At 38.7% G+C, this 25,747-nt stretch overlaps 1 protein-coding gene across 1 annotated transcript in view; it reads right to left on the bottom strand.

Moving 5' to 3' along the window:
• LOC125461566 (peroxidasin homolog) overlaps positions 1 to 25,747 on the bottom strand; it is a 183,985-nt gene that overhangs the window by 50,748 nt on the left and 107,490 nt on the right. The window contains exons 3-10 of the mRNA XM_048550487.2: positions 23,243 to 23,314; positions 21,144 to 21,215; positions 20,440 to 20,511; positions 19,724 to 19,795; positions 16,685 to 16,854; positions 11,070 to 11,187; positions 6,197 to 6,366; positions 4,014 to 4,286 (exon numbers count right to left, since the gene is read on the bottom strand). Of these exons, the coding sequence (XP_048406444.1) occupies positions 4,014 to 4,286; positions 6,197 to 6,366; positions 11,070 to 11,187; positions 16,685 to 16,854; positions 19,724 to 19,795; positions 20,440 to 20,511; positions 21,144 to 21,215; positions 23,243 to 23,314 (1,019 nt within the window). The remainder of the gene's footprint in view (positions 1 to 4,013; positions 4,287 to 6,196; positions 6,367 to 11,069; positions 11,188 to 16,684; positions 16,855 to 19,723; positions 19,796 to 20,439; positions 20,512 to 21,143; positions 21,216 to 23,242; positions 23,315 to 25,747) is intronic.

Genomic DNA, 25,747 nt, shown 5'->3' with positions numbered 1-25,747 from the left:
ATTATTATGGGCCAGCTGCCACGATTGAGGGTATTTTTGCCATTGATTTTCTAGGTTGGGGAAGTGGGGAACCAAGTAACATCCAGCACCTTTGTTATTATTTATCATTGGCTTCACAGCCAACTGGCAGGATGGGGACGTTTAAAATTGATGTCACAAGGTAAACCTTCATCTTTGGGAAAAATAAGCTGTGCTTTATGAATACATTAGAATTCTGTTTCCCTGAAATTATACTGAGAGATACCAGCATATTAATACATTCGCTTGACATTTTCAAAATATATAGGTTATTATCCATTAAATAGCAGAGAAAAGAATAGCAGTCATGCACTAATATTTGGATTGCAAACCGCACCAGTATGCTCTGCCACTACATCAACAGCAAGGATTCCTATACAAAATACTTATTATGTTAGCTGAAATGGAATTTAAATGAAAAAGCAAAATCTTCAACATTTTTATTACATTGAACATAAAGCTATGAATCACTGAAAAGTCACACACACCATCATACTGTAGGTGCAAGGGATCCAAGGCTTGATAATGTATCATTTAACCCAGTCATAGAACTTTCTGCTGCTTTTATATATTGTTTGCTCTTTTTGTCATCAGCTTCTAATAAAGAAAATGGGGAAAATCTAATGGCCCTGAAAATTGATTGCAATAAACGCAGGTGAATAATACTGCGCTTTGCAGATTTAAACCCTTTACAATACTTCATACTACAAACAACAGATATGCCAAAAAAAATCCCTAGAACTGCATATGCTGGAAATCAGGAACAAAAACACAAATTGTTGGAAAATCTCAGCATGTCTGGCAGCATCTGCAGAGAGAAGGCAGCGTCATCTTGTCAGGTCCAGTTCCCCTCCTTCAGAACAGATTTGCCTGCCTGGTTATCCTGTTTTGCTCTGGAAGATTTGGGATGGATAATGCTGGATCAATAGAAGAGTCCAATTGATAGCAGAGATGGTGACATTGTGTTAACGTCACAGAACTAGCAATCTATTGACTTTGGGGACATGGGTTCAATTTGCCCTTTTTTTTTACTTTAATGATTCTGGAGTTTAAATCCAATATTAGTAATGACTGCCATGAATCCATCAACTGTTGTCAAACCCATCTGATGGGTTCACTGTGTCCTTCAGGGAAGGAAATGTGTCACCCTTACCTAATTGGTCCTGTCTGTGATTCAAGACACAGTAATGTTGGTGACACCCAACGGCCCTCTAAATTGGCCTACCAAGTCATTGGGATCAAGGGCAGTTAGGGATAGGCAACAAATACTGGTCTTAACAGTGTCATTCACATGCTATGAAAGAAGTGACCAAAATCCTCAGCATAGTTCACTCTGGACATTGAGCGGCTGAGAAAATAAAAATAATCAGAAGACATTTCCTCTTCCTGCTATAGATGAGAGATCAGGTGTAGTAAATGTCTACTCTTCGCAATTTCAATAGAGTGGATTCCCCGCCTATAGTTTGTAAGGATGTGTTTGAATATGCAAGATATTCGAGACTATAAAAGGGAAGTAGCATCCCAAGAGAAGTGAATACAAATTGGAAAATGCAGACCGCTAAACTAAGGATGAAATAATGGTTTCACATTTACTACTTCTCAACATAAGATGGATAAGGGGCATACAGACACAGAATACAACAATAACATAGCCCTCTCTCAATTCAATCATGAATTTGCCACAAGAATTTATGATGATTGGACTAATGAGCACTTGAATGATTGATAATGTATAAGATGTTATTTAGAATTGGCCAGGTGCTTCTGTGTTCCTAGAATGCTTTGCTACCTCAAGAGATGTTTTCTTTGAAATTCAATAAAATCCATAAGTCAAAAAGATTTTGGCTGCTACCAGTGCCATCAGCTCTTGGAGGCCAATGAATCTGAAGAACTGAATTTATAAAGGTAAAGTCGCCGTAGTCTTACTAGACTGTAGAGTTGCTCTCATTATAGAGCAATAATTTGGTGGTAGTTTAACTTGAGAGTCACCATGCCTCAGGTGACGGGAGAGCTTCAGAAGCAAACTTATGGTATCCTCAGCTCGTGCAGGAATGGAACCCAGGCTGTTGCCATCATTCTGCAGCACCATCCAGCCAACTGAGCTAACTAATCCTGTCACCAAACTGTATTTATTAAATAACCAAACAAGAAAATCAAAAGGACAATTTCTGACTTTTTAAAGCTGTTGCTGTGAATGGTCAAATGAAAAATAAGCATGAACTAACAGGCAAATTGCAGTTGATTATAAACTATGTATTGCATACTAAATAGAAGATACAACTATTACAGATCTTACAAATGTACTCAGCAGTCCAATCAGCATATCAATATCAGACATGAAATCCTTTAAAACACTGTCTTTCTCCCAAAGAATCGTACTTCCTCTTCTTCAGGAATTTAGACTGTCATATGCAGAACTGAGTTGGTGTAGGTCAACCAATGTTATGTCTAACTAACAGAAAGAACTGCAGCATCTGTGTTTTTGCCAAATCTGAGCTCCTGGAGCTACACCCCAGCTTCTTCTGCCTGCCTGGGATCATCACCTAAACTTGGATATCTGTGTGCTTTCTATCCGGTTTCAACCAGTTTCCATTTTCCTGGAGCAAAAACAAAATTGCTGGAAAAGCTCAGCAGGTCTGGTAGCATCTGTGGAGGAGAAAACAGAGTTAATGTTTCGGGTCCGGTGACCCTTCCTCTGAGGCTGTCAGACCTGCTAAGCTTTTCCAGCAACTTTGTTTTGTTCCTGATTTACAGCATCCGCAGTTCTTTCGGTTTCCATTTTCCTGGAAGTCTTGCTTTCCTGTTTCAGTTTTGGTGTCCCTGGAAACCTGAACATTAATTTTCTTTTCTGTTAGGATCTGACTCAGAAGAAAACATAAGCCTTGAAACCACTGATTTTATTACACCAGCCATATGAAAAAAAAGACACAGTGCTTTGGGAAGTAAAACAATGCATGAATGAATGTCATTTTAGGAATTATGTAGAAGTGGCCACATGACCCTCAAACTGAAGAAAAACATCAGCTCTGCTGTACTTGAGGAAATAGATGATTAGTGCAGTCCCACTCCAACTCCTTGCAACTTAAACACACCCTGGAAGGAGGAGGAGTCTAGGAAATCCAAACATCAGGTCTGGAACTGAGTCACTTTCACTTAGTTTCGAGATGCACCACTCAGGTTAGTTGTTGGAAAGCCATTTATATCAATCCACCAATTTAAATTGGAGGCATGCCACCTGACTCAAGGATATAAAGCTATTCACAAAGCTAGATTTTGAAGTGTATCTTCAAAACTTAAAGGAACTTCCATAGCAATACCATAGCAGAATTAACTATATTTCAATTTAAATTGACTTTTTGAGTTAATGGAAAATGTTAAACTAAGTTCAAAAACAAATAAACTTCATGATACAGAATTGTTTTCATACAATGTGGTTAATCACTTCAGTCAAAATTTAAAGTATTTAAACTTTAAAATTAAAAATTTAAACTGAAAGCTGTTGCCATTACATATGTAAGTGATGTATGTATGTGCGAGTAAGACCTGGATATTTCAATGACTTATTTTTTCACATGATGTACAACATTGAACCTGAAGAAATTAACTTAATGCAAATGATTTTCTGTTGTCTGTGGTTTAATGGGCTTTTCAATCCATTTAAATGAGTTAATACTTACAAAGAGCACAAATGAATAACATCAGATCATGTTATGCATATTCACTGCAGCCATGCCTACCCTTACCTCAAGACATTTTTAAAATTAGTCCTTGACAATTACTTAGCTTTTGTATAGTTATGACTCAAAAGTGCATCCATCTTCTAAAGTCTAATTAGGTAATAAATTAACAGCACAATAGCTTGGCTAGAAGCTTCTGAGATATCTTCAGTGAGAGGTACTACTTCATTAAATACATTTGGCATTATTGCTCATTAAAACATTCTGTTTTAAATATTAACAATAATAACTGAAAGAAAATAATAGCCTCTTGCATACCTTGTACGATGATGTGGGCGACAGCCTGGATAGACCCTTCAGTGTTGCTTGCATTACAGTTGTACTGGCCCTGATCCTTGAAGGTGACATTCTGCATGAAGAGCCCACCAGAAGAAGTGATGGTGTACCTGAGATCATCAGGAATTGGGTCGTTATTACCCTTAGTCCAGACGATGCGAGGTTGAGGATGTCCTGAAACTCCACATTCAAGTGTGACACTTTCTCCTATCAATACCTCCGTGTTCTGAGGCTGAATCACAAAAGAGGGTTTTGCTGGAAAATAAAAATTAAGTCGGGGTCTTTTCAATATTCTACCTTCAAATGTCAGTTAATGTTATATCCAAATCATCCAGAGAGCATTATATTGTGAAGAAAATTTTCTGCATTGGACAATTCACTAAATTGATGGAACTGTGTTCAATCCCTGCAAATATTCTGAAGTAAACTGCGAGCATTTCAGAAAGCACACTGACCATTCAAGAGAAAATACTATCTCTGACTTGTCTAGGTTCAGTGGATGCGGGAATAATTCAATTAGTACAGTGGGATAAGGGAAGGAGGTAGGAGATACTGGGAATTGAAAATAATAACATTGTCCCAATTTGTTACAAAAAGGTGGCTTTTGTTTTCTACCGTCGAGTAATTTCTGAAAGCAGACAAAATTTTACCTTTAACAGGTGCCAAGTTTTCAAGTAATAAATAAGAACCGATTTCTCAAAAAATGAAAGCTTTGTAAAAAGCACAGATGCCTGTCTATAACGTCAAGAGATTTTCCAATTTTATACAGTGAGTGATTCCAAAATATTGTTCAATGTATTAGAAAAGTTTCAAATCAAAAAAATCTCAATATAAAACCACCTTTAGGTTTAACAGTTAATGCAAGTGGATGTGGATACTTTTATAATGCAACTTTCTACAGGGATGTAGACTTCTGCAACTTGATAGCTGTCAATGTATTTCGAAATGCGATGCTTTCAGCCACCATTTCTTTTAATACATATGTATGCTTGATTGAAATTCTGCTGAAGCAATTATCTACTGCACAGCACAAATTCATGGTGCTTTAATAATATTCCACATTTAATTTACTAATATTAGACATATAGGTACGTAAGATTAGAGGTCAAAAGAAGTTGTCTTGGGAGGAATATTATTGTAGAATAGCTGTCAAACACCTAGCAATTTGATCATATGCAAAATATAAGGCCAAAAGATTTAAAAATTAACTTCTCTCAGTCATCTGCTAGGCCAGTCAGATCAAGATTTAATCTAATTATATTAAGAAACTATGAGAGATTATTCTCTCATAATCTGGTTGCTTGAATCTAATCTCTAGTCTTTGAATTTAATAAAAGTTTTTGTGATAGCTTTCATAAATTTAATGTTTTCATTAATTAAATTTAACTGCAAAGATTAAATTTGCATTCATATTTCTTCATAGTGTGAGCCAAACAAAGATTCCAATGTTAAGAGATTTTTTAAACAAGACCAGGGAAGAAAAAAAATCAATAACCTCATCATAAAATAGAGAGCAATCTTTTAAGGGATTATTTTATGAGTACCATGTTTTTTAATGTTAAATTAGGAGTCAAACTTGATTAAATCTTCTGCTAAAGAACAGAACCTTATCCTGCATTTGATAGCAGGAACTGCTGATGCTGGAGATTCTGAGATAACACTGTGTGAAGCTGGATGAACACAGCAGGCCAAGCAGCATCAGAGGACCAGGAAAGTTTGACGTTTTGGGTCGGGACCCTTTCCTGCTCCTCTGATGCTGCTTGGCCTGCTGTGTTCATCCACCTTCACACCATATTATCTTTTATTCTGCATTTAATGTTCAAAAACATAATAAAAGCATGATATTTTAATTCATAAATTGGAGTAAACGGAAAAAACGCACGTTATTGTAATATGTGATGTTATACCGTAAATGGCTACTTTATGAGAGAAATCCTTATTTAAAAGGGAATCAGATGAATATGTAACAAAGGGAAGAAAATGGAATGTAAGGTGGAAGTAGAGGTAAGCTTTAGTGAACTCCAGTTGAAAAACTAACATTCCACGGATGTGTTGAATAATCGTCCGTGTCATCATTTCTACAGACTTAGGATAAACAGACAATGTAGAGCAATAGTAAAATATACAGCAATATAAAATGTCTGAATAGATTTCAGCTTCCTTACATGGTGTTCCAAAATACCGGAGGATTACTTCATTTGTCTTGACCTCTCCTGCAACATTTTTAGCCATGCACTGGTAGGCTCCTTGGTCTGACTCTTTTATGTCCTGAATCATCAGTGTACCATCTTCCAACAGATTCACACGATTGTCATCTTTCATATCTATTTCATTACTGAGGGGACATAAATAGATCATGAAGCAGCAACATGGGAACTTATGCAAAAGTTAGCCCTACATCCAAAATAATTAGTTTATCCAACAACACAACAAAGTAATATAAATACAAAGTTAAGAATAAACACATCCCTTATTGCTCCAGCCAAAGATATTTTTGCTAGTTATGCACTGTTAAATGATGGATAACTGTCTTGCAGTAGAATGTATACTGTATAAAATTTCAGTCAATCTTCAATGTTAAAGTCTAAGTTAACGAATACAAAGTATGGTTGAGCCCAGAATTAAATGTAGTAAAGTAACTACGGATACAGTCCTTGCTAAGATTAATTTTCTCAAAATGTTTTGGGCTCCTGGTTGGACAGTATTTCATCTCCGAGTGCTTACAACAGTGGGAATTGAACACAACAAGCCAAGCTTTGATTTATTTAAAGAGCTTGTTGGATGTGAAATGGTTATCAGAGACTGAAAAGTTCATGTGGTGTTGTGACTTAAAATGAATAATAAATAAATCGGATCAGCCTGATTGCAAGCAAGTTGCTAGAAAGGACCTTTGGTGATCCACTGTATGTGATCTTTAAAGGGAAAGGTTCACTAAAGAATCTCATCAGGTCTTCTTGAACCTGACTTTGTTAATTATTTTGCAGATGTGATGTAACAGAATTGGCGAATGGAGGAAGCTTCACCTATATTGTTTGTTGAGATTTCTAAAGAACCTTTGAAAATTTCTGTTTCGAAAGTGTCAGAAAGTTGAACCTTCTGCAATTGGTAAAGCTCTTCTTGCGATCACATTAATGGAAAACATGTATGAACAGAGTTCCATCATAGAGGCTGATTAGAGGAATTGGGTTTTGGGTTGCTCATTAGTTTTATCACTAATCAGCGTGAAGGAAACAAAGGGGATTGGACCCATGTCTGACAAATTTACTCTCACCTAGACAATTATAGTATTCTGCACCGGCTAGGGTGACTTCAAACCAGTGTAGCCAAAGGAAGTACATACGTGAAGGCTGCTGAGTAGGAAAAAGGCCTGAGTAATGGTGCATAAATAAGCGAATTATCTAAGATCAAAGCTACAAATTAATCTACTCTGAAAACCTCGTGTATTGGTATGTATCACTAGGAGAGGGAGCCAATTAACTCATTTTGCTGGTTTGTGGTGCAGAGCAATAACATTGTGGGTTCAATTTCTGCACTGGCTGAGGCTACTACTAAAGGCTCTCTTTCTTAACCTCTCCTGTCACCTGAGGTGGGGTGACCCTCCGGTTGTCTCTGTCTCTGATGGGAGAGCAGACCTCTTCTTTTTTTTACTGGGAGAATTAAGTACAAAGCTAGAAATACAATCCCTTTTATGCATCAGGATTTGATCAGGCTGCATCTAGAGTACAATGTCAGTTTGGTTTGCTCATAGGATGTGATCTCACCCCTCATAAAGGAACAGGGCCACCATCTAACTAAATTAAAGGTCCTTAACTACCAAAACACCCTTAGACCCAAGACTTTTTACTTTGGAGAAGTGTACAACTTGAAGTGTTATTTTGGGGTCTGAAAATAATAAATGGTTCAGACTTAATTGAAATGAGTTATCCACATTACACAGGCTGAAGTGGACAAGTATTGCTATGGTCAAAAGGAAAGAGAGAAGTAACTGACTGATCAGTTCCCACAATGAGGAAAGCTACCCTTGGCAATTTCTGGTTACAAGAGAATTCCAGATAATGGGGTACATGAATAACAGGACTATATTGTATTCCAAAGGACAGCCATTCATGTTCTAGAGAAAAATAAGCAAATAGCAGGTCATGTAGCTCTGCAGTTGGCTCACTGATCTAGGGTATGAGTCTCCCTTTGGGAGGAACTGCTCAAGGTAATGCAAGAGATCCTGGGTTCAATTTCTGGACATGCCGTTATATAGCTGGAGATGATGGCATGATGGTGAAAATGTTGGTTTTGCAATGCTGCAAATTTCAATTTGTCAGTTGAGAGTTTGGTTCCAATGTTGGGGGCTATTTAAAGATTGTTAGTCACTGCAGTTGCTTTTATTACCTCCAGGGCAACGTCCTAGAGTTGTTTCCTGAATTGGTTTCCAACTTGTCCCTTCACTTTGCCCTTTCCATGGGATTCAGAGATGAGATGGGATGGGATGGGACAGCAGAAGTGAGGGATGAGGGGCGGCAAGTTGGTTGGGGCGTTATAACTGGGCAAGAGAGGGGTGAAGGAGGAACAGGCTGATAGCATGAGAAATTAATTTTACTCCAGAATGGGACAGACTTCACAAAATAATTGATCTTTTCCTGTCCTCCCTACTTGCACTTAAGATTTCAAAGGTAGTTCACATTGAGAATACTAATTGTCAATATTAATTTTCAGTATAATACCAACACAATTAGAATATTAATCCAGAGCTGATCAGGAATTTTAAACCAAGGGAGGGGAGAAGGAGAGAAAATGAAATAATTAATGCTTTATAAAAATTACAGAAATGTTACATTTGTTAAAAAGAGACAGAAAAATGTTTCAAATCATCCAATTTGCTTGTGATGAAGTATTTGCTTCTGCCTTGTTGCCCAGTGATGGAAGTGTGTCACAATTGCAATGACTACTCAACAACACTATTATAGAAAACAAGCTTCATCGTAAATATTTGTGCAGCACACTACATATTTTCAAAAAGATTAGCTATCAAGGCCTATAGTTGCCTCTATGAATCACCTTCATTTTTTATATAGATGTGAAAACTTATATTTAATGAATTACAATATTCAGCTTCAAGTTCATACAGCTTCTTTTACCAAACGGTCCGTGTCTTGGAAAACTCAGTTAGATTTACAGAAGAAGATCACCCGTAAGTTCAAAAATGCTGTATCAAAAGTGGGTTATAGCATATCATACTAGCTAAAACCTTGGGAAATTCAATAATGACCCCAAAAAGCAGGACAATGTAACAAGATGAACAGATCATACATATTTTTTTTCACAAGTGTGTGCTGAGGTCATCTACTCTCTGAAGGGGTACAAAATATCTTAAGATCTTTAAATGAAGTGCGTGTTACGAATACCAAGATGGTCGGCAAAAATGGCCGCTGGCTGCTTAAGCGGATAGCAGTGATGATACAACATCACTGCAAGAAAGCTGTCTAGCTAACTCCAGCCATGGCCGGCCACACTCCCGTGCCTGTTTACCGTCTGTGCCATTTGTAATAATGACATTGTCGAGCCAAAAACTACCCATATACCAAATAACAGAAATGTGTTAACATTGTATCAATAGTTTGAAGAAAATTTTAATTAGATTCCCTCCAGTGTGGAAACAGGCCCTTTGGCCCAACAAGTCCACACCACCCCTTGAAGCATGCTACCCAGACCCATCCCCCGATAACCCATGCACCCCTAAACACTATGGGCAATTCAGCAAGGCCAATCTACCTAGCCTGCACATTTTTGGATCGTGGGAGGAAACCAGAGGAAACCCACACAGACAGAACGTGCAAACTCCACACAGACAGTTGCCCAAGGCTGGAATCGAACCCAGGTCCCGAGCACTGTGAGGCTGCAGTGCTAACCACTGAACAACTGTGCCGCCCCAATGTAAATTTCCTGGGAATTCACACCATTAGCTATTATGTCAGTCCCTTGAAGACATCCATAGGAACAAAGTTTAATACATTTCACACTTTTTTGGCATTTTTGAACACTGGTATCTTTGTTAAAATTTGAGGTGATGAGTGAACAAGAATATCCTCCAAGTTAAAATTTCTAAAACTTAAGTTAACCACTTTGGCTCCACACGAAACCTTGCAATCAACTAGCCGATCTTAGCTACCTCCTGTCTGCCTATTGCAGGCAGACCATACAGCACCTGCTCACACTGTTCTGTTCACTGGCCATGAAGTGTGATTCAAAGCTCACCTTCTATCAGCAAAACTAACTTTCTACATATCTACAAAATTGCTCACACTGATACTGAGGTCACTCTGCCATCCTTCCTCAAGTCCTCACTTGCATTCTCCAGTGTTATGACAGTAGTTTGTCGTGTGTTCCACTCCACCATTACTGGTACAGTCTTAAGCTCAAGAACCATCTTGCAAAAACACTGTACCTCACTTTATTCTTTCCCAGTTTTAGAAATATCTTCATAACACCTATTCTACAATACCTCAGCTAAGTCTTCTAAATGCTGTTTGGCGTCAACATGGTCTCCTTATAAAGGGTTTTTTTGTTCCAAACAGCTGACTCCTGCTGCTCCCAATTATCCTGGTTGATGGCTAGTCTCCTTACAGCCATTCTAATAACATACCTTTCTCTGACTTATGAGTGACATTTTAGTTATTGCCTACTTTCTCAAGACACAATTATTTTCCTCTGTTCATTTTCAATGATTAGCCACTGTGAAATGTGAAAAAGTTACCAAAAAGGAGACTTAACCTTTTCTATTCTGGGAAGCTGTAAGTACTTGACAAACACTTTAATGACAAAATAAAATGAAACCACGACTTCAAAGAGTAATTATATGAATTAAAGCCAATATGAAATTCCCACAAGTGGGCAGTATGATACATCAAGTAAGTTCACATCCAATATATTGTGCTCATATGTAATTATTACATGTCCTGTAGTCTTTGATAAAGCTGATTTAGGATTGTGATCGCTTAGGAAGAGTTCAACATTCTGGTTTCACATTGCATCTTCCCTGGTACTCACTTATTGTGGAGCCAGATGATATTGGGCTTAGGGTTGCCCTCTGCCCGACAAGTAAAGTAAACTGTGTTTCCCAGAGTAACATCCACATCTTGTGGCTCAGAAGTGATGCGAGGTCTTTCTACAAGAAAAGGGGATTTGTGTTGAGTTCAAGTTGCTTCCATGGAATCAGGAAATGCCATAAAGGTAATTGCTCAACATTGAGAATTGTTATCGTTGTGATCAGCATTAATCAGTAACTGGACTGTAGTTGAAAATGAAGAGTTGCTCCTATCCTAATTAATTATTATTAGCTAATAAGTATAAACCAAAAGTCTTCAATTTCATCCTACACCAATAACTGGCATAGTATGATTAACACAGGCACATAAAACCATTTTAGACAGCTTGGAGTATGTAACAATGGGGGTCAGTTTGTAGGAACTTTACTCAGAACTCAGAAAGTTGTATTTGTCGAGTTTGAATCAGGATTTTAACACGATCCAGATGGCACCTTTTTCAGATTTAAGAATACCACATTATCGTGAATGCCTTTCTACTTACCATCTGGATATCCAGATGGTTGGTTGACAAGGGTCTATAATTTGGCCTTCAGTTCTCCCTCTAGGGATCAACAGCCTACAGGACTAATTCCCCACCTCAATGACTCTATGCCTCAAAACCCCACACACTGGCATGGGCTTGCCTCCTCCTGCAGGGATCAGAAGCTGGTTCCCATCTCTTTCTCTTTTTTTTTGTCCTTATATAGCTTTTCTAACTTTGCTCAGTGAACTAAAAGGAAAAACACTGTACAATAAAGTTGTGCCTTCACAAGTTGTCTAACCACAGATATGGGAATGACATATATCAAAACTAATGTCTTTCCAGTGCAAGGATAGAAGTTTGATTTACTAGAAATGTGTTCCAAATATTGTTTTCAGTATAATCAGCAGCATGTGAATGATCAGATTTTGGTGGAGTTCAACACGATGCATTGTATTTCAAGAATGACTTTGAACTTATAACTTTTATTAAGGTTAAATTTGTTAAAGGAAGCATTAATATTAATTGCCTTAATTGCAAGGAAAGAATTACAAGGTTTTTCACGTTTCATGTTCACAAAGTACTCCAGAAAAGTTAGGCAATTAAACTTCAGCAGTTCTACTAGACAAATTATGCAATAGATTTTTGCACAAATTATGATGAGGTCAAATTAGGTTTTCTTAACATTTCCATTCAGGATAGATTACTTATAATGTGGACTGGGTTGAACCTATTTTTAGCTTCATTCCTTGCTCACATCATACTTGTGAAACAAAATATAACAGACAGTTTTCAAAATTGGAATAAAGATGATGGGGTGTTATGATTAATGAGAACACGAGTCAGTCTGGATATGTATGACCAGTCAATCGTGAAGGAAGATAAATAAAGAGATTTTTATAAATGCAGGAGTAGGGGGGATAAGGGGAAAATCACTGAATTCAACATAGAGTAGAAATTAAAGCAAAAACTCTGGCCAACTTGCATGGCTCAGTTCTTCAATAGTTTGTCTCAGTCACCACCAGTACAGACCTGAATGCAGGAAGAGCTGAAGGGAAGAACGATGCATGTTTCAGGGTTTTAAACTATCCAAGTAAACAGTTGACCCTCAAATGTATTTTGTTCTGACTGCTGTACTTTTGCCAGTTCTATAAACTTTATGCCCACACACTTTCCATTTGAGGCTTTGAGCCAAACTTGGAAGCAGGATGTTGATAACATAGCCAGAGCAAACTGCTGCAGCAAAAGCTATATCATGAGTATTCTCAGGTTCTCACATGCTGCCAACTTCCCCTACTAAGAAGGTCCACAATCACCTCAGTCCAAGAACATCTTTGCAGGAGTTCCTCATGATTGATATATTCTAATCAACTTATCCAGAGACATAATTACACACCTCTGGAATAGATGAGGCATGAATCCAGGTCTCCTGGCCCTCAGGTAGGAACACTATCACTACACCACAAGAGCCCAGGGAGTTTCTCTAAGTAGAGCTTTAGGCCAAATCGTTTTCAGCTGCTTCATTAACACCTTCCCTCCATCATAAGGTCTGAACAGAAGAAGGGTCTAGACCCAAAACGTCAACTTTCCTGCTCCTCTGATGCTGCTTGGCCTGCTGTGTTCACCAGCTCTGCACCTCGTTATCTCAGATTCTCCAGCATCTGTAGTTCCTACTATCTCTGTAACAATGTTCAGTGATGGTTGTGTAATGTTCAGTGTTGCTTGTAACTCCTCAGCTACTGAAGCAGGCTGTGTTCACAGGCAGCAAAACCTGGACAATATTCAGGGTTAGGCTGAAAAGCTCTCAGTAACATGCATGCCATGCTACTGCCAGGCAATGACCATCTCCAACCAGTGTGATTCCACCTCCTCTTGATATACAATGGCATTATCATCACGTACGGTCCCACTATCAAATCCAGGGGTGTTAGTATTAATCATAAATGGAATTGGACTAGCCAAGAGCAAGTCAAAGAGTGGGATTTCAGTGACTGCAGTATGCACTATATACAAATTGCACAATGGTAATTCACCACTACTCCTTCAATAATACCTTCAAAACCTGTAACATCTACTGCCTAGAAGGATAAGGCCTGTAGACTCATGGGAACACCACCATCTCCAAACCACATAACATCAGTGAAACTGTTGTATCACCATCACTGGAACAGAATTCTAAAACCTCCTGATGAAAAGCCCCATGAGTACGCTGTACAAGATGGATAGCAGTGGTTCAAGAAAGTGGCTAAAGTCCACCCTCTCAAGGATAACTATAGGGATGGACAACAAATGACGGCCTTGCCAGTGGCTCCCACATCCAAAGAAAAGATAAGGAAATATGAAAAAGTTAATAATTCTGTCCAGGGAAACTGTAAAGCATTAGAAACAGATCAATTGAATTGGCAAGCAAAAGCAGATGGAAAATGTTGGGATACTGGTGATTAACCACTTTGTTAGCAAGAGCCAAAAGCAGAATATAAGAAGTGAGAAATTATAAACATATTATAAATTATACATTTGTTGATAGAGAAATTTCTCAGATACTTGTACACAAAACATAGAGTTAATATGTAGTTTCAGCAAGTATTGAAGAAATGAAATATTACATTAATCTTCATTGCAAAGGGGCTGCAACTTAAGAGTGAAGGGTCCTTGCTGCAATAGCACCGGCCTTTGGTAAGATGGTTCCCACAGTATAGTCTACAGATTTGGTCTCTGTACCCCAGAGATACTGTAATGAAGGTTCATTAGATTGGTTCCTGAGTTATAAACGTTATCTTGTTTTCTGCAGCTGCAAAGAATGAGCTGTGATCTCAGTGAAACATTTTGGTACTCAGAGGCCTTAACAGGGTAGATGAAGAACGACCAGTTTCCTGGCTCAAGAGTGCAGAATTAGGGGATATAGGCCCATATCTTTGCCAATGATAGAAATGGTCAATCTCTTAAAAACTTGACATCCTGCCATCAAATGCACCTTTTCTAATTATCAGTTGGGATGGGCTTGGGTGCAGCCCAAACTTCACACATGCACCAAACCTTTACGAAAATTAATTAGCACTTCCTGATGATATCATGCTTTTGCTTTTTCATCATCCCTGCATATCATACTGAATTTAAGAATCTGCATCAGATTCCTCTCCTAAAGATTATATTCATTTATTTCTCTACTGCTTGTTTATGTTCCCCATCTTCATGGATTTCCTTTCGTTCTACATTAAGTAATCCCACAGCTTTCTGGTCCCATCTCTTAGCCTATATAGATCCCTCTCCACCTGGTCTGATCCTTCCTAACTATACACCTTCCTAATTTTAAATGATTGGCAGACTTGCGGAATCTTCCAAATCATTAACACACAATGAAAACAACAATGACCCTAGAACTAGGCCTGAAACGTCAGCTTTTGTGCTCCTGAGATGCTGTTTGGCCTGCTGTGTTCATCCAGCTCCACACTTTGTTATCTTGGATTCTCCAGCATCTGCAGTTCTCATTATCAATGACCCTAGAACTGATCCATTTGACATCTCCTGGATTTAGCAATTGTTGCTTTACCAACTGAATCAATTAGTTTTGCAGTTCAAATCATTCCTCCTGATTCAAATCATTTTATCACATAAAAGAATCAATGTCTGCATCAAATGTATTGCTAAAGGTTTTAAATCCTTTGAGTTTGTTTGGTTAGCTAACTTAGCCTTATACTCAAAAGAAACTCTAACAGTTAGCAGGACTTGTTATTTGCGAAGCCACATTCACAACTTAGGTTACCAGTTTACACCCAAAACCTTTTACGCTTTTAGGATAATTTTTATTATTTTAACCACTACTGATGCCTGTAGTTCCATGGGCTACTCTCCCTTTCATGGTTTCTATAAGTTACTATCTGATTTTTTTCTTCTCTCCAATGTTTTGAGACAACTTTTTTTACTCAATGTTCCACTTGCAATGTATTAAGATAATATTTCCAAAGCTTTTTAGCAACCATCTTGCTTTTACAAAAAAAACCACATACATAAAAACTTTTTAAAAAGCTATAATCCACAGCAAAATGATCAAAGATAAATGATTCAATTGCTTTTATTGCATTCAAAAATTCACCAGGAACGTTTATATCCAGAATGTCTCTATTGTGCATCTAGGAATTCAATTGATAGATGTGCCACAGCAACATGTTGACTCAGGTGAGTAAGTAGCAGATGAGCTTCTGGAGTAGATAGAAGACCACCCAGAAAAGTAATGGACTAGATGAGGTTGGATGTATTGTTAATTTTCTAATTCAGGATTCATCCACCAAACAGATAAGCGCTAATAGCTCTTCCAGATGCAGCGCATCAGTAAGAAAACCCTCTGCTCACTGGTCCTGCACAAACATTTAAAACCACTTTCTGTCTGCATTCAAAGAACATCATTGCTCAAAGCTCCCTGTGAGAAACACAGGTTAAAACCTAGGGTCGCTTACTGCGGTACAAGTACTGTCTTGAGAAAACTTCCATGTTTTCTCCCTGTGTAAGCAACAGATTAAAGCTTGAAGTTTCAAATTTTGCTATAACTTTAATATCAGAACAGTTAATTATAATTGAAGATTATAATTATAAGATTATAATTGAAGATTATAATTATAAGATTATAATTGAAGATTAGTGATATATAACAAAAATTGATCAAGCAATCCTAATATTTATGCACTAAACTAACCCCACAACTCTCACCAATCTCTGTCCCAGTCTAAAATGTCCCTACTCTGTGTCCTAGTTCCCGAACAGCACCTTTTCTCATCATAGACCTAGTGGCAAATTACTTTCAGCTCATACAACAATCCCACTATTGGCTTCAGCTCAAAATTTTCAATTTGTGAAATTCCCCCCATTGCTGCATAAACTCCAGTCTCATGCTGTGTTGCATATGTCCGACACTCCAACTCGCACTATGCTGAGTGGATCTATTCACTCAGACAGTATTACGTTTATTGACTGATTGCTTTGCTCCAACTCCAGCCAACGATTGTACTTCCTCTCCCTGCACGCAACCATGCATGAAGAAACCCATAGGACATCAATTGGTTAACAAGAACAAAATAATGGAGACAATTTAATTTATTTACCGCAATTAAACTCCTGCACTGTTACTGTTGTAATTGACCGTCCCTGCAGTCTACTGGGATGCTCACAGGTAGCAGCTGTCTGGGCGTTACGATGTTCAGCATACTTCTTCAGAAGTTCTGCCAGCCACACTAACTCACAGTCACAGATCAGTGAATTGGAGTCCAAGCGACTGTAAAATACAATTATAATAGAAATATTATTAAGTTATGGAACAGTACTTAGGATACACAGGTAACTTGTTTAGGGAGTGTATACTCATAAGATTACGATCCAATATTTCTTAAACATCTTAGAAGATTTAATCATATTTATAGGATTCCCACAGCACTTAAATATCATGCACAACTTAAAATCTTGTTCTATTAACATGCATATTTCATATATGCTGATTTGTTTCAACTTAGCAGACCTTCACACACAGGAAGAGCTATTAGCACTCATCTGTTTGGTGGATGAATCCTGAGTTAGAAAATCAACAATACATCCAAACTCGTCTAGTCCATTGCTTTTCTGGGTGGTCTTCTATCAACTCCAGAAGCTCAAGCACAAGCAAATACAGGCCACAATTTTTTGCTCCAACCCTGGTGCAGGCTGTGGACATGGTGGGAGTGATGGGCATGAAATCGGTTGGGATTCCAAGGGTGTTGTGCCATTGGGAAAGATGAGGTGGCTTATCCACCCTTGGGTAACTGAGGCTTTTACATGGCCAATTAGTAGTACTTTATCAGCTAGGAGTATGGTATCCTGGCTGCAGGCTTGGAGGGGAGTGCCATTCCTCTTGTTTGGGTACCCTGTGTCAAATGGGGAGCAGATCAGAAAGATCCACCTCCACTGAAAGCCCCGTCCCACACCAGCCTCTCTGCTGCCCATTGTGACCTTCATGACTGGCCCAAGCAAAGCTGCCCATGTCATTGGTCGATAGCTCTTGGAGGTGTCAGATCCTCCCACATCAAGGAGGAGACATGAACTCAGGCAATGAATTCCCTAAATGATCAGCTGGGTTGTCGCTTCTATAGCCAGTGGAGGCGGACTTTCCCCATGTCTTATCAGCTACTGGGTAGGCCCACTTCCTTCATGTCAAATCCAGCCCACAATGTACATAGTCTTGTCATAGAAATTAAATACCTACATGCTGCATTCTCATGGCTACACTCAAATTCAGAGGAACACTTTAAACGCGCCATGAAAGGATCTATTTACTCGACAAATAGCTGGTAACATTTTATAACGAAGAAATTTGCAACTTCGTATTTATTCACTTTTAACCAAGTTTTATAATTTCTATGTTGAAAGATAAAGTTTGTTTTTCCAGAACAGATGAACTATGATCATTAGTTAGCGTAACTGACTGCGTACATTTTATAAACCCTCCTGTCTATGTCAGATAGCGGATCAATTCCCAAAACAGCTCAACAGGAAACATCTCTATTGTCTTCTCACCACATCTAAAACATTTGCTGAAGGTAGATTAATGACTTCAATTTTGTGGCAATTAGTGAACATATTTGCGCAAATTCAGTTAATCAAAGAAAGCGTTTTCTTTGCAGGAATGATTAAATAAAGAGAGAATGGCAACAGTTGTGCTCCCAGTAAAGGATTTTTACTCCATCTAAGCCACTTTACTGTTACAATGTTGCTGTGTGGGTCCTGCTGGCTCCTGACTGACAACTTGCACGGCAGTTCACCAAAGCAAACCTACTGGTTTTGCTAAGGTTGGCCGCTTAAAATGCATGAAACACTGGCAAACATATAAACACAAGGAAACCTGAGAAAACAAATCAACCTGCTCCACAGAAGTCAAATTTAACAGCATAAATATCAGGAAATGGTTTGTGGATGCAGGCTCCTGGAACCAAACTTAAAAGAGAAAGTTAAGTGGTTGGCATGTAGCCAACAGTTTCTCCAGGTTCCAGTGAAAATCAAAGCTGATATTATGGCAGCAATACACTCTCACCTAGAATGCTAGTGCATTCCTGAACATTCAGCCATTGTATTCCTGATCACTGTAGAGGAAGAATGCTAACCTTCATTATCCATTATCTTTCAAAACCAGCTCCATCCTCTCAGGTTTGGCTCTTCAGTAGCTAATACCATTAGATCGGCATTTCTGATACTTCTGGGGTTTCCTAAACTTCTGCCATAATTTAGTAAAATTATAGTAATCCTGGAGAAACTGCATTTATACAAGTTCTCTTGGGTTTCATTCATCTTGGCAAATTAATGGCAAATCCTGTGGAAATCCCACTCTTTGTGGTTTTACCAGCAGCAGTGCAAAATAAACATTTCATTGAGAAACTCATATCCTATCATCATTAACCCAGTGATTTTGGGGCGGGGAAGCTTTATTAATCTCATCCATGTTTCTTCTTCATCCAGTGTGGATGTGGCTAACAAAGTTAGCATCTAATGCCTATCTCTAATTTCCTGGAGAAGGTGGTGGTGAAATGTACACTCAGTGCCATTCAGGAATGAGTTCCAGAATATTGGACGAGTGACAGTGAAGAAATGCAATATTGTTCTAACTCAGGAGGGAGAGAGAGGGAGAGAATTTGTGGGTAACTTGCATGTGTCTGTGCCCCCATGTAACTGCTGCCCTAGTTCCTCAAGATGGCAGGGGAGTGTATTAGGAAATGCCTTATCAATAGATACAAAGCAATTTCCATACTCTTTTGATGGAGATCTAAATTAGAAACAGAAGGCAATAACAGAATATGTGCCCGCGTCCACACCAGTGATTTCATTTACTACCACCACTTTGTTTAGCGTGGTGCGGATAACAATGCTAGTCAATCTTATTCCACCCATACAGGTCAGCCGCGCTGCTTTCGAATTGTTTGGTATTCAATTTTAATTTCAAATAGCCTACTCATGTTTCTTCTCTGGCACTGCTCTGCTGAAAACTTGGCTGTAATGTAAGGGGGGGGCAGACTCCAAAGTGCTTCACCTTGGCAGATAGCGAATCAATTAAGTGGGAAAAGTTTTTGAGTACAAATGTGTTTAAATTCACAACAGTTACATGAGTAAATGTTGTTACTTACAGTCTTTTCAATGATTCAAGTTGGTGGAAAGTCCCTGGATGTATTCTTGACAGTCTATTGTTGTGCAAGAACCTGCAAAGTTAAAGCGATCATTGATTTTAAAATAGTGTCAATTAATTTGCGATATACAACTGTTGCCTTTTTGTGCTTGTGTTCAACTCAGGAATGCAATTCAGATGCTGTTCTCGGCAATTGTAGTATTCAGGATTGAGCTGAAAGATTCTCAATATTCCATTTAAATAAAACCAGAAATTCACTTCAAGGATAACAAGGTGTAGAGCTGGATGAACACAGCAGGCCAAGTAGCATCAGAGAAGCAGGAAGGCTGACGTTTTGGGTCTAGGCCAGAAACATCAGCCTTTCTGCTCCTCTGATGCTGCTTGGCCTGCTGTGTTCATCCAGCTCTACACCTTGTTATGTCAGATTCTCCAGCATCTGCAGTTCCTACTATCTCTGAATTCATTTCAGGACCTGGGAGAAATTCCCACTTCTGCAAGTCCACCAAGTAATAACATATTTACGTTCAGGGGGGTTTTCAGAGAATGTGCTAAGTATTTTACATAAGCATCCCACAGTACAATTTCATGGCCCAATGTGTTAGAACAAAGGCGCAGGAATATCAGATATTCTAAATAAAGCTGTTTGCATTGTGCTGATTCAAAATGATTAGTTTTTAAAAATTGCAATTGTTATTTGCACCTAGAGGCTATACTCACAATCTTTCAAGTTTAGGAAGGTCAGTAAAAGTTTCAGATTCTAACACTTCTATATTATTGAAGTGAAGATACCTGTTAGGGGGAAAAGAAAATTTGATTATACAATTGCAGCAAAAGGAATGGTCATTCCATTGTTGGGCTAACTCTCATTTTGTTTCTAGAAATAATTATTCTATTACCTTTGAAATATCTTCTGGCCTTTATCGCAATAGGTAAGGTAGTATTGATATGTCATGCATCTGGTAATCCAGAGGCCAAGATTAATGATTAATGGACAGGAATTCGAATACCAAATGGCAATGGGAAGCTTAAATTCGGTTATCGCTATAATTTATTATGTTGCTCCCATTAATAACGATGACAAAACTGCTGTGATAGGATGTAAATGCATTTTTAACAGTGTTTGTTTGAAACTGCTGTCAATCATTACTCTTTCAATCCAGGATGTGATGTTATAGTCCCATAATTCTGTACTCATAACAAAGGAGCTGTAGTCAAGTTCAGATGTGTTTTCGCTGTCTCCCTGTGAACACTCTATGTATTACTTCAATGTTGTTGACTCTGAATTTCCCTCTGATATGGCCAACCAAGTCACTGAATTAAGGTAAATTAGGAAAGGTCACTAAATTCCAGCCCTTCCAGCAATGCACCCATTCCATGAATGAATGAAAAAAACTACGTAGAAATATCATTTTTAAACTTACAGCTGTTCCAGTGAAACCAATCCCTTGAATGCTTGTGTTTGAATTGTCTGGATTTCATTTTTGTAAAGGTATCTTAAAGTAAAAGATAAAGCTTGTAAGACAACATCTTGGATAAACTGTAGCCAAGTCATTCACACACACACACACACACACACACACACACACACACACACACACACACACACGTCTTAAAACAAATGAAATTGAAACCTGAAACAGATAGATCCATGGAGATTCTTTCCACTGGTTAATTAGATAACCATAGATTTGATCACAATTACACTCTACCTACATCCCTGTGGAGTGTGTCATAAATTCCCAATCTGCTTTCTAATTGCATTTTCAAACATTTAGGTGGTGGTCTGGCACAAATGGTAGAGTATGCTAGTTTGAGTCATTTCTTGGCACTTTATGTATCAATGTCCAAGTGTACCCAGATCAAATTGGAAAATTAGCAAAAAGTGATGGCCTCAGAAGATTTACAACTCAAAAAATATGCCTATGTATGTTGCATTCTGAGAAGAGTGGGGCATAGCCTAGTCTAGTTTTAACTGCAGGTACAATTACCATTACATTTACAGCAGAAATATGGGTGATATTCTCTTATTTCTTGACGAGACATTAGAGACATTTATCTCTGCTACAAAATGGAATTTAAAATTATGTCTATGATTGTCAAAATAACAGACACATACTGTTCTCTGAAATTATACGGCCACTTTATGCAGTTCACAATAACCTTTCTAATTGTTGCCCCCACAGTAACAGTGATAAGAATCTTAGACTAATTTCCTCTCAAATTTCACACTGGCATTGCTCTTCTCAACTTTTCCCTTCACCCAAAACTGACAGAATTTTGATCCCTGCAAAAATTAACAGGTCATGAACATGAATTCCCCATTTTGTTAAACAGTTTATGCTCGCACTCCCTAAGCCCCAGCACACCAAACTGGTGTATGTCTCCTCATTCCTTTCCCACTGCGGATCTGTCTACTTTACATCAGTTGTAGACCAGTTGAGGGGTACATTCACATGATGTAATGTCACATGAATTGTATTCCCCTTCACTATTGTATACAGAAACACAGGGGTTGTTGCTCTGAGATACACAATTTGCATTGGTATGTGTAAGCATCCATTTTGAATGGTAGTGAAATGAATGAATGGATAAAATGTGTGAATGGGCATGGTGTATGTTAGTTCAGATGATAGGTGCATAGCATGGTAGTTGCGTAAGGTTTTAGGTGGGTCAGGCAGTATGTGGGGAAGATCGTCAGTAGACAGGCTGGCAAGTCGGTGAAGCACCATCAGAAATAAAACAGAAAGTGCTGGAAAAAGTCATCAGGTCTGGCAACATCCACGGAGAGAGACAAAAACAGAGTTAATGTTTCAAACCCAATCTGGCATTTCTTTGGAAGAGGTGGTATGTAAGTGGTGCAAGTCAGGTAGTAGGAGTGAGTGATCAGCTGATTTTGTCAGTGTGGTCAGTGACATCAATACAGGTGTGAATTCTGTAGTTATTCAAGACTTTAATAAGAGCTGTTTTATCAATGGGTAACCATCCAGGTAAGCACATCGGAACTGTCCGAAGTCTTCAACTGCAATTCAGTGGGAGGCATTCGCAGTGGGTCCCTGTTTTACCGACAGCATGTGTGAAAATATTGAGGACGCTTGTTTTAGTTTTACCATGTATAAAATAAACCTATTAACATTAGTGGATAGTTATATATTGTACTGAGTTGAGGACTCTGCTTCAGACATGATTATAAGCATTCCTTAAACACTTATATTTTCCAGCTTAAAGAAAACAAAATAAATCTGGAGTTTGCAGTGTGTTTGGCAACATTTAATAACAAGATACACGTCTGCATCATGTTTGTGTTTGGCTGCCCAGTGATGTAGCTGTTTCATGTTACTCACAGTTAATGAGCACATTGATACCATGTCTGTGAAGCAAACACCAAGTTATGAGTTTGATACTGAGATCACTATTATTGTGTTAACTATCCCATGCCACAAGAATATTTATGCACAGCTGCTTTCTAATACAAGATGCAACCCACAGCAAGTATGTCTAGGTGCTTGAAATGTCAACTCACAGATACTTCAGATTTTCCAACTCCTCGAAGGCCCGCCGTGGAATCCCCCTAATTTGGTTATTGTTGAGCAGCCTTCAGAAAAAAAAATCAGTACATTTATATCATTAAAAATGGTCCAGTTTGAATGCACTTCAAAGACTGGATTTTACTTTTGTGAACTATTTGAAGATAAAGAAAGGGGAATTGTCTCAAATAATGGATTGGAACATTATTCTGTTCTAACAAAATTTATCCATCAATAATACAGAACAGAAATTTAAAATTTCCAAAGTTCAAACAAGGCAAATTAATAAATAGAAAATATTAATACAGGTCAGAATTGTTTGGGCAATAAGAGGTGGATTGTCAGGGTTCAAAGACTTCATGTAGCCCACTCTCAGTTCTCTGCATTCTCCCCTTGCCAGAGAGAGAACAAAACTTCAGCGATTGGTACAGAACTAAAGGGCCAGGTATACAACTAGCAATGACCAGCAATGTGTGCCCACCTGGTCCACTGAGGGAAGATGTCTTGTTCAAGGAGACTGCAGACATCAGCAACAGCTTACCATGAAAGGCTAAACATCCTAGTGCACAAACACATTGAGACTGCTGCTATTGTCACTTGACTAGTTATCCAGAGACACGTGCTAATTTTCTGGAAAAATGGGTTCAGTGAACAAATCTGAAATTTAAGCTATTATACGGAGACCCTGAAACCATTGTTGATTGCTCCAAAAACGCATTTGGTTCATTAATGTCCTTCAGGGTAGGAAAATCTGACATCCTAGCCCGGCCCGCAGATGACTCCACATCCATGGCAATATGGTTGACTTTTAAATATCTCTAAAATAGCCTGGCTAGCCATTTGGGTTCTATTAAAATGGCTGATAAAAGGAATGAAACCAGAGATACCACCCACATCAACCAAGGGAACAGCATACACAATCCTATCGACTCTACATCGTCCTCCTTACTAATCAGCTCGGGGCTTGTGCCAAAGTTAGGAGATCTGTCTATAAGACCAATTAAACAACAGCCTGTCACTCTCATGGAACCATGGAAACAATGTCCCAAGCAACACCACCACTATCCATGCGTATGTCCTATCCTATCCCTAGGACAAAACTACCAGGAAGGGTACCAGATTGTGGCATCCAAGGCAGGAGGGCATTGCCTTGGAAGTCCTCAACATTGATTCCAGACCCCATGAGGTCTCATGGTATCAGGTCAAACATGGGCAAGAAAATCTCCGGCTGATTATAACCCACGGCCACTGATGTCTGATGAATCTATTCTCCCCATGTTGATTATTACTTGGAGGTGGCAGGAGCCCAGAATGTAGTTTGCAAGGGGCACCATTACCAAAAGTGACTCAATGGCACCACTGCTGACTGAGCTGGCAGAGTCCTAAAGGACATCACTCCTCGACCAGGCCTGCAGCATGAGATTAATGTGCAAACTGGGGGAAAAACGTACATGGCCTCATCCTTGCCAGTCTACCTGTGATAGCTGCATCTGTCCTTGACAGCATCAGTAGCAGTGATCACCACATAGTCCTGGTGGAAATGAAAGCCTGTCTTCATATTAAGGATATACTCCATGTGCTGAGTGGGATAGATTTCTAACAGATCTAGCAAATCAAGACTGGGCAACCATGAGGCACTGCGAGCCAGCAGCAGCAGCAGCAGCATTATACTCAACCACAATTTTTAACTTCATGGCACATTCCCCACTCTACCATTAAGCCAGGATATTAACCATGGTGCAATGAAGAGTGCAGGAGGGCATGCCAGGAATAGCAACCTAAAAACAAGGAGTTCATCTTAAGTTACAACACAGGATTACTTGCATGCCAAAGCAGCATGTAATACACAGTCCATACAACCAAGAGACTGAATCTAAGCTCAGTAATTCTGTAACATTCAATTGTTAATGGTAGTGAATAATTAAACAACTCACTGGAGAAGGCAGCTCCACAAACATTCTCATTCTCAACAATGGGCGAGTCCAGCAGATCATTGCAAAGAAGAGCAGATGTATTTACTAACATCTTCAGTCAGAAGTGCCTAGTTGAAGACCCATCTGTTTCGTCCTGAGTTTTCAAGCATCACTGATGCCAACATTCAACCAATTTGATTCATTCCACTTGGTATCAAGAAATGGCTGGTCACGGAGTACGAAAAAGGATGAGAACCTGGCAACATTCCAGTGACAATGCTGAAGATATTTATACCAGAACTAGCTGTACTCATAGCCAAACCATTCCAGTGCAGTCACAACATTGACATCTATCCAGTAATGTGGAAAAATTTCCAGTTGCATCCCATCTACAACAAGCAGGACAAATCCAACCTGGCCTATTAGCTCCACATCAGTATAATTTCAATCATGAAACTGATGGAAGTTATCACTGACAGTGCTATCAAGCAACTCTTAATCAACCATAATGTGTTCACTGATGTGAAGTTTATATTCCACAAGATCCACTCAGAACTTAGATAACAAAGTGTAGAGCTGAATGAACAC

The sequence above is a fragment of the Stegostoma tigrinum genome, chromosome 19 (genome assembly GCF_030684315.1).
Source record: "Stegostoma tigrinum isolate sSteTig4 chromosome 19, sSteTig4.hap1, whole genome shotgun sequence".
In the NCBI taxonomy this organism is placed as follows: Eukaryota; Metazoa; Chordata; class Chondrichthyes; order Orectolobiformes; family Stegostomatidae; genus Stegostoma; species Stegostoma tigrinum.
Note: the sequence above shows the minus strand (reverse complement) of the source record. Positions and strands in the feature narration are given on the sequence as shown.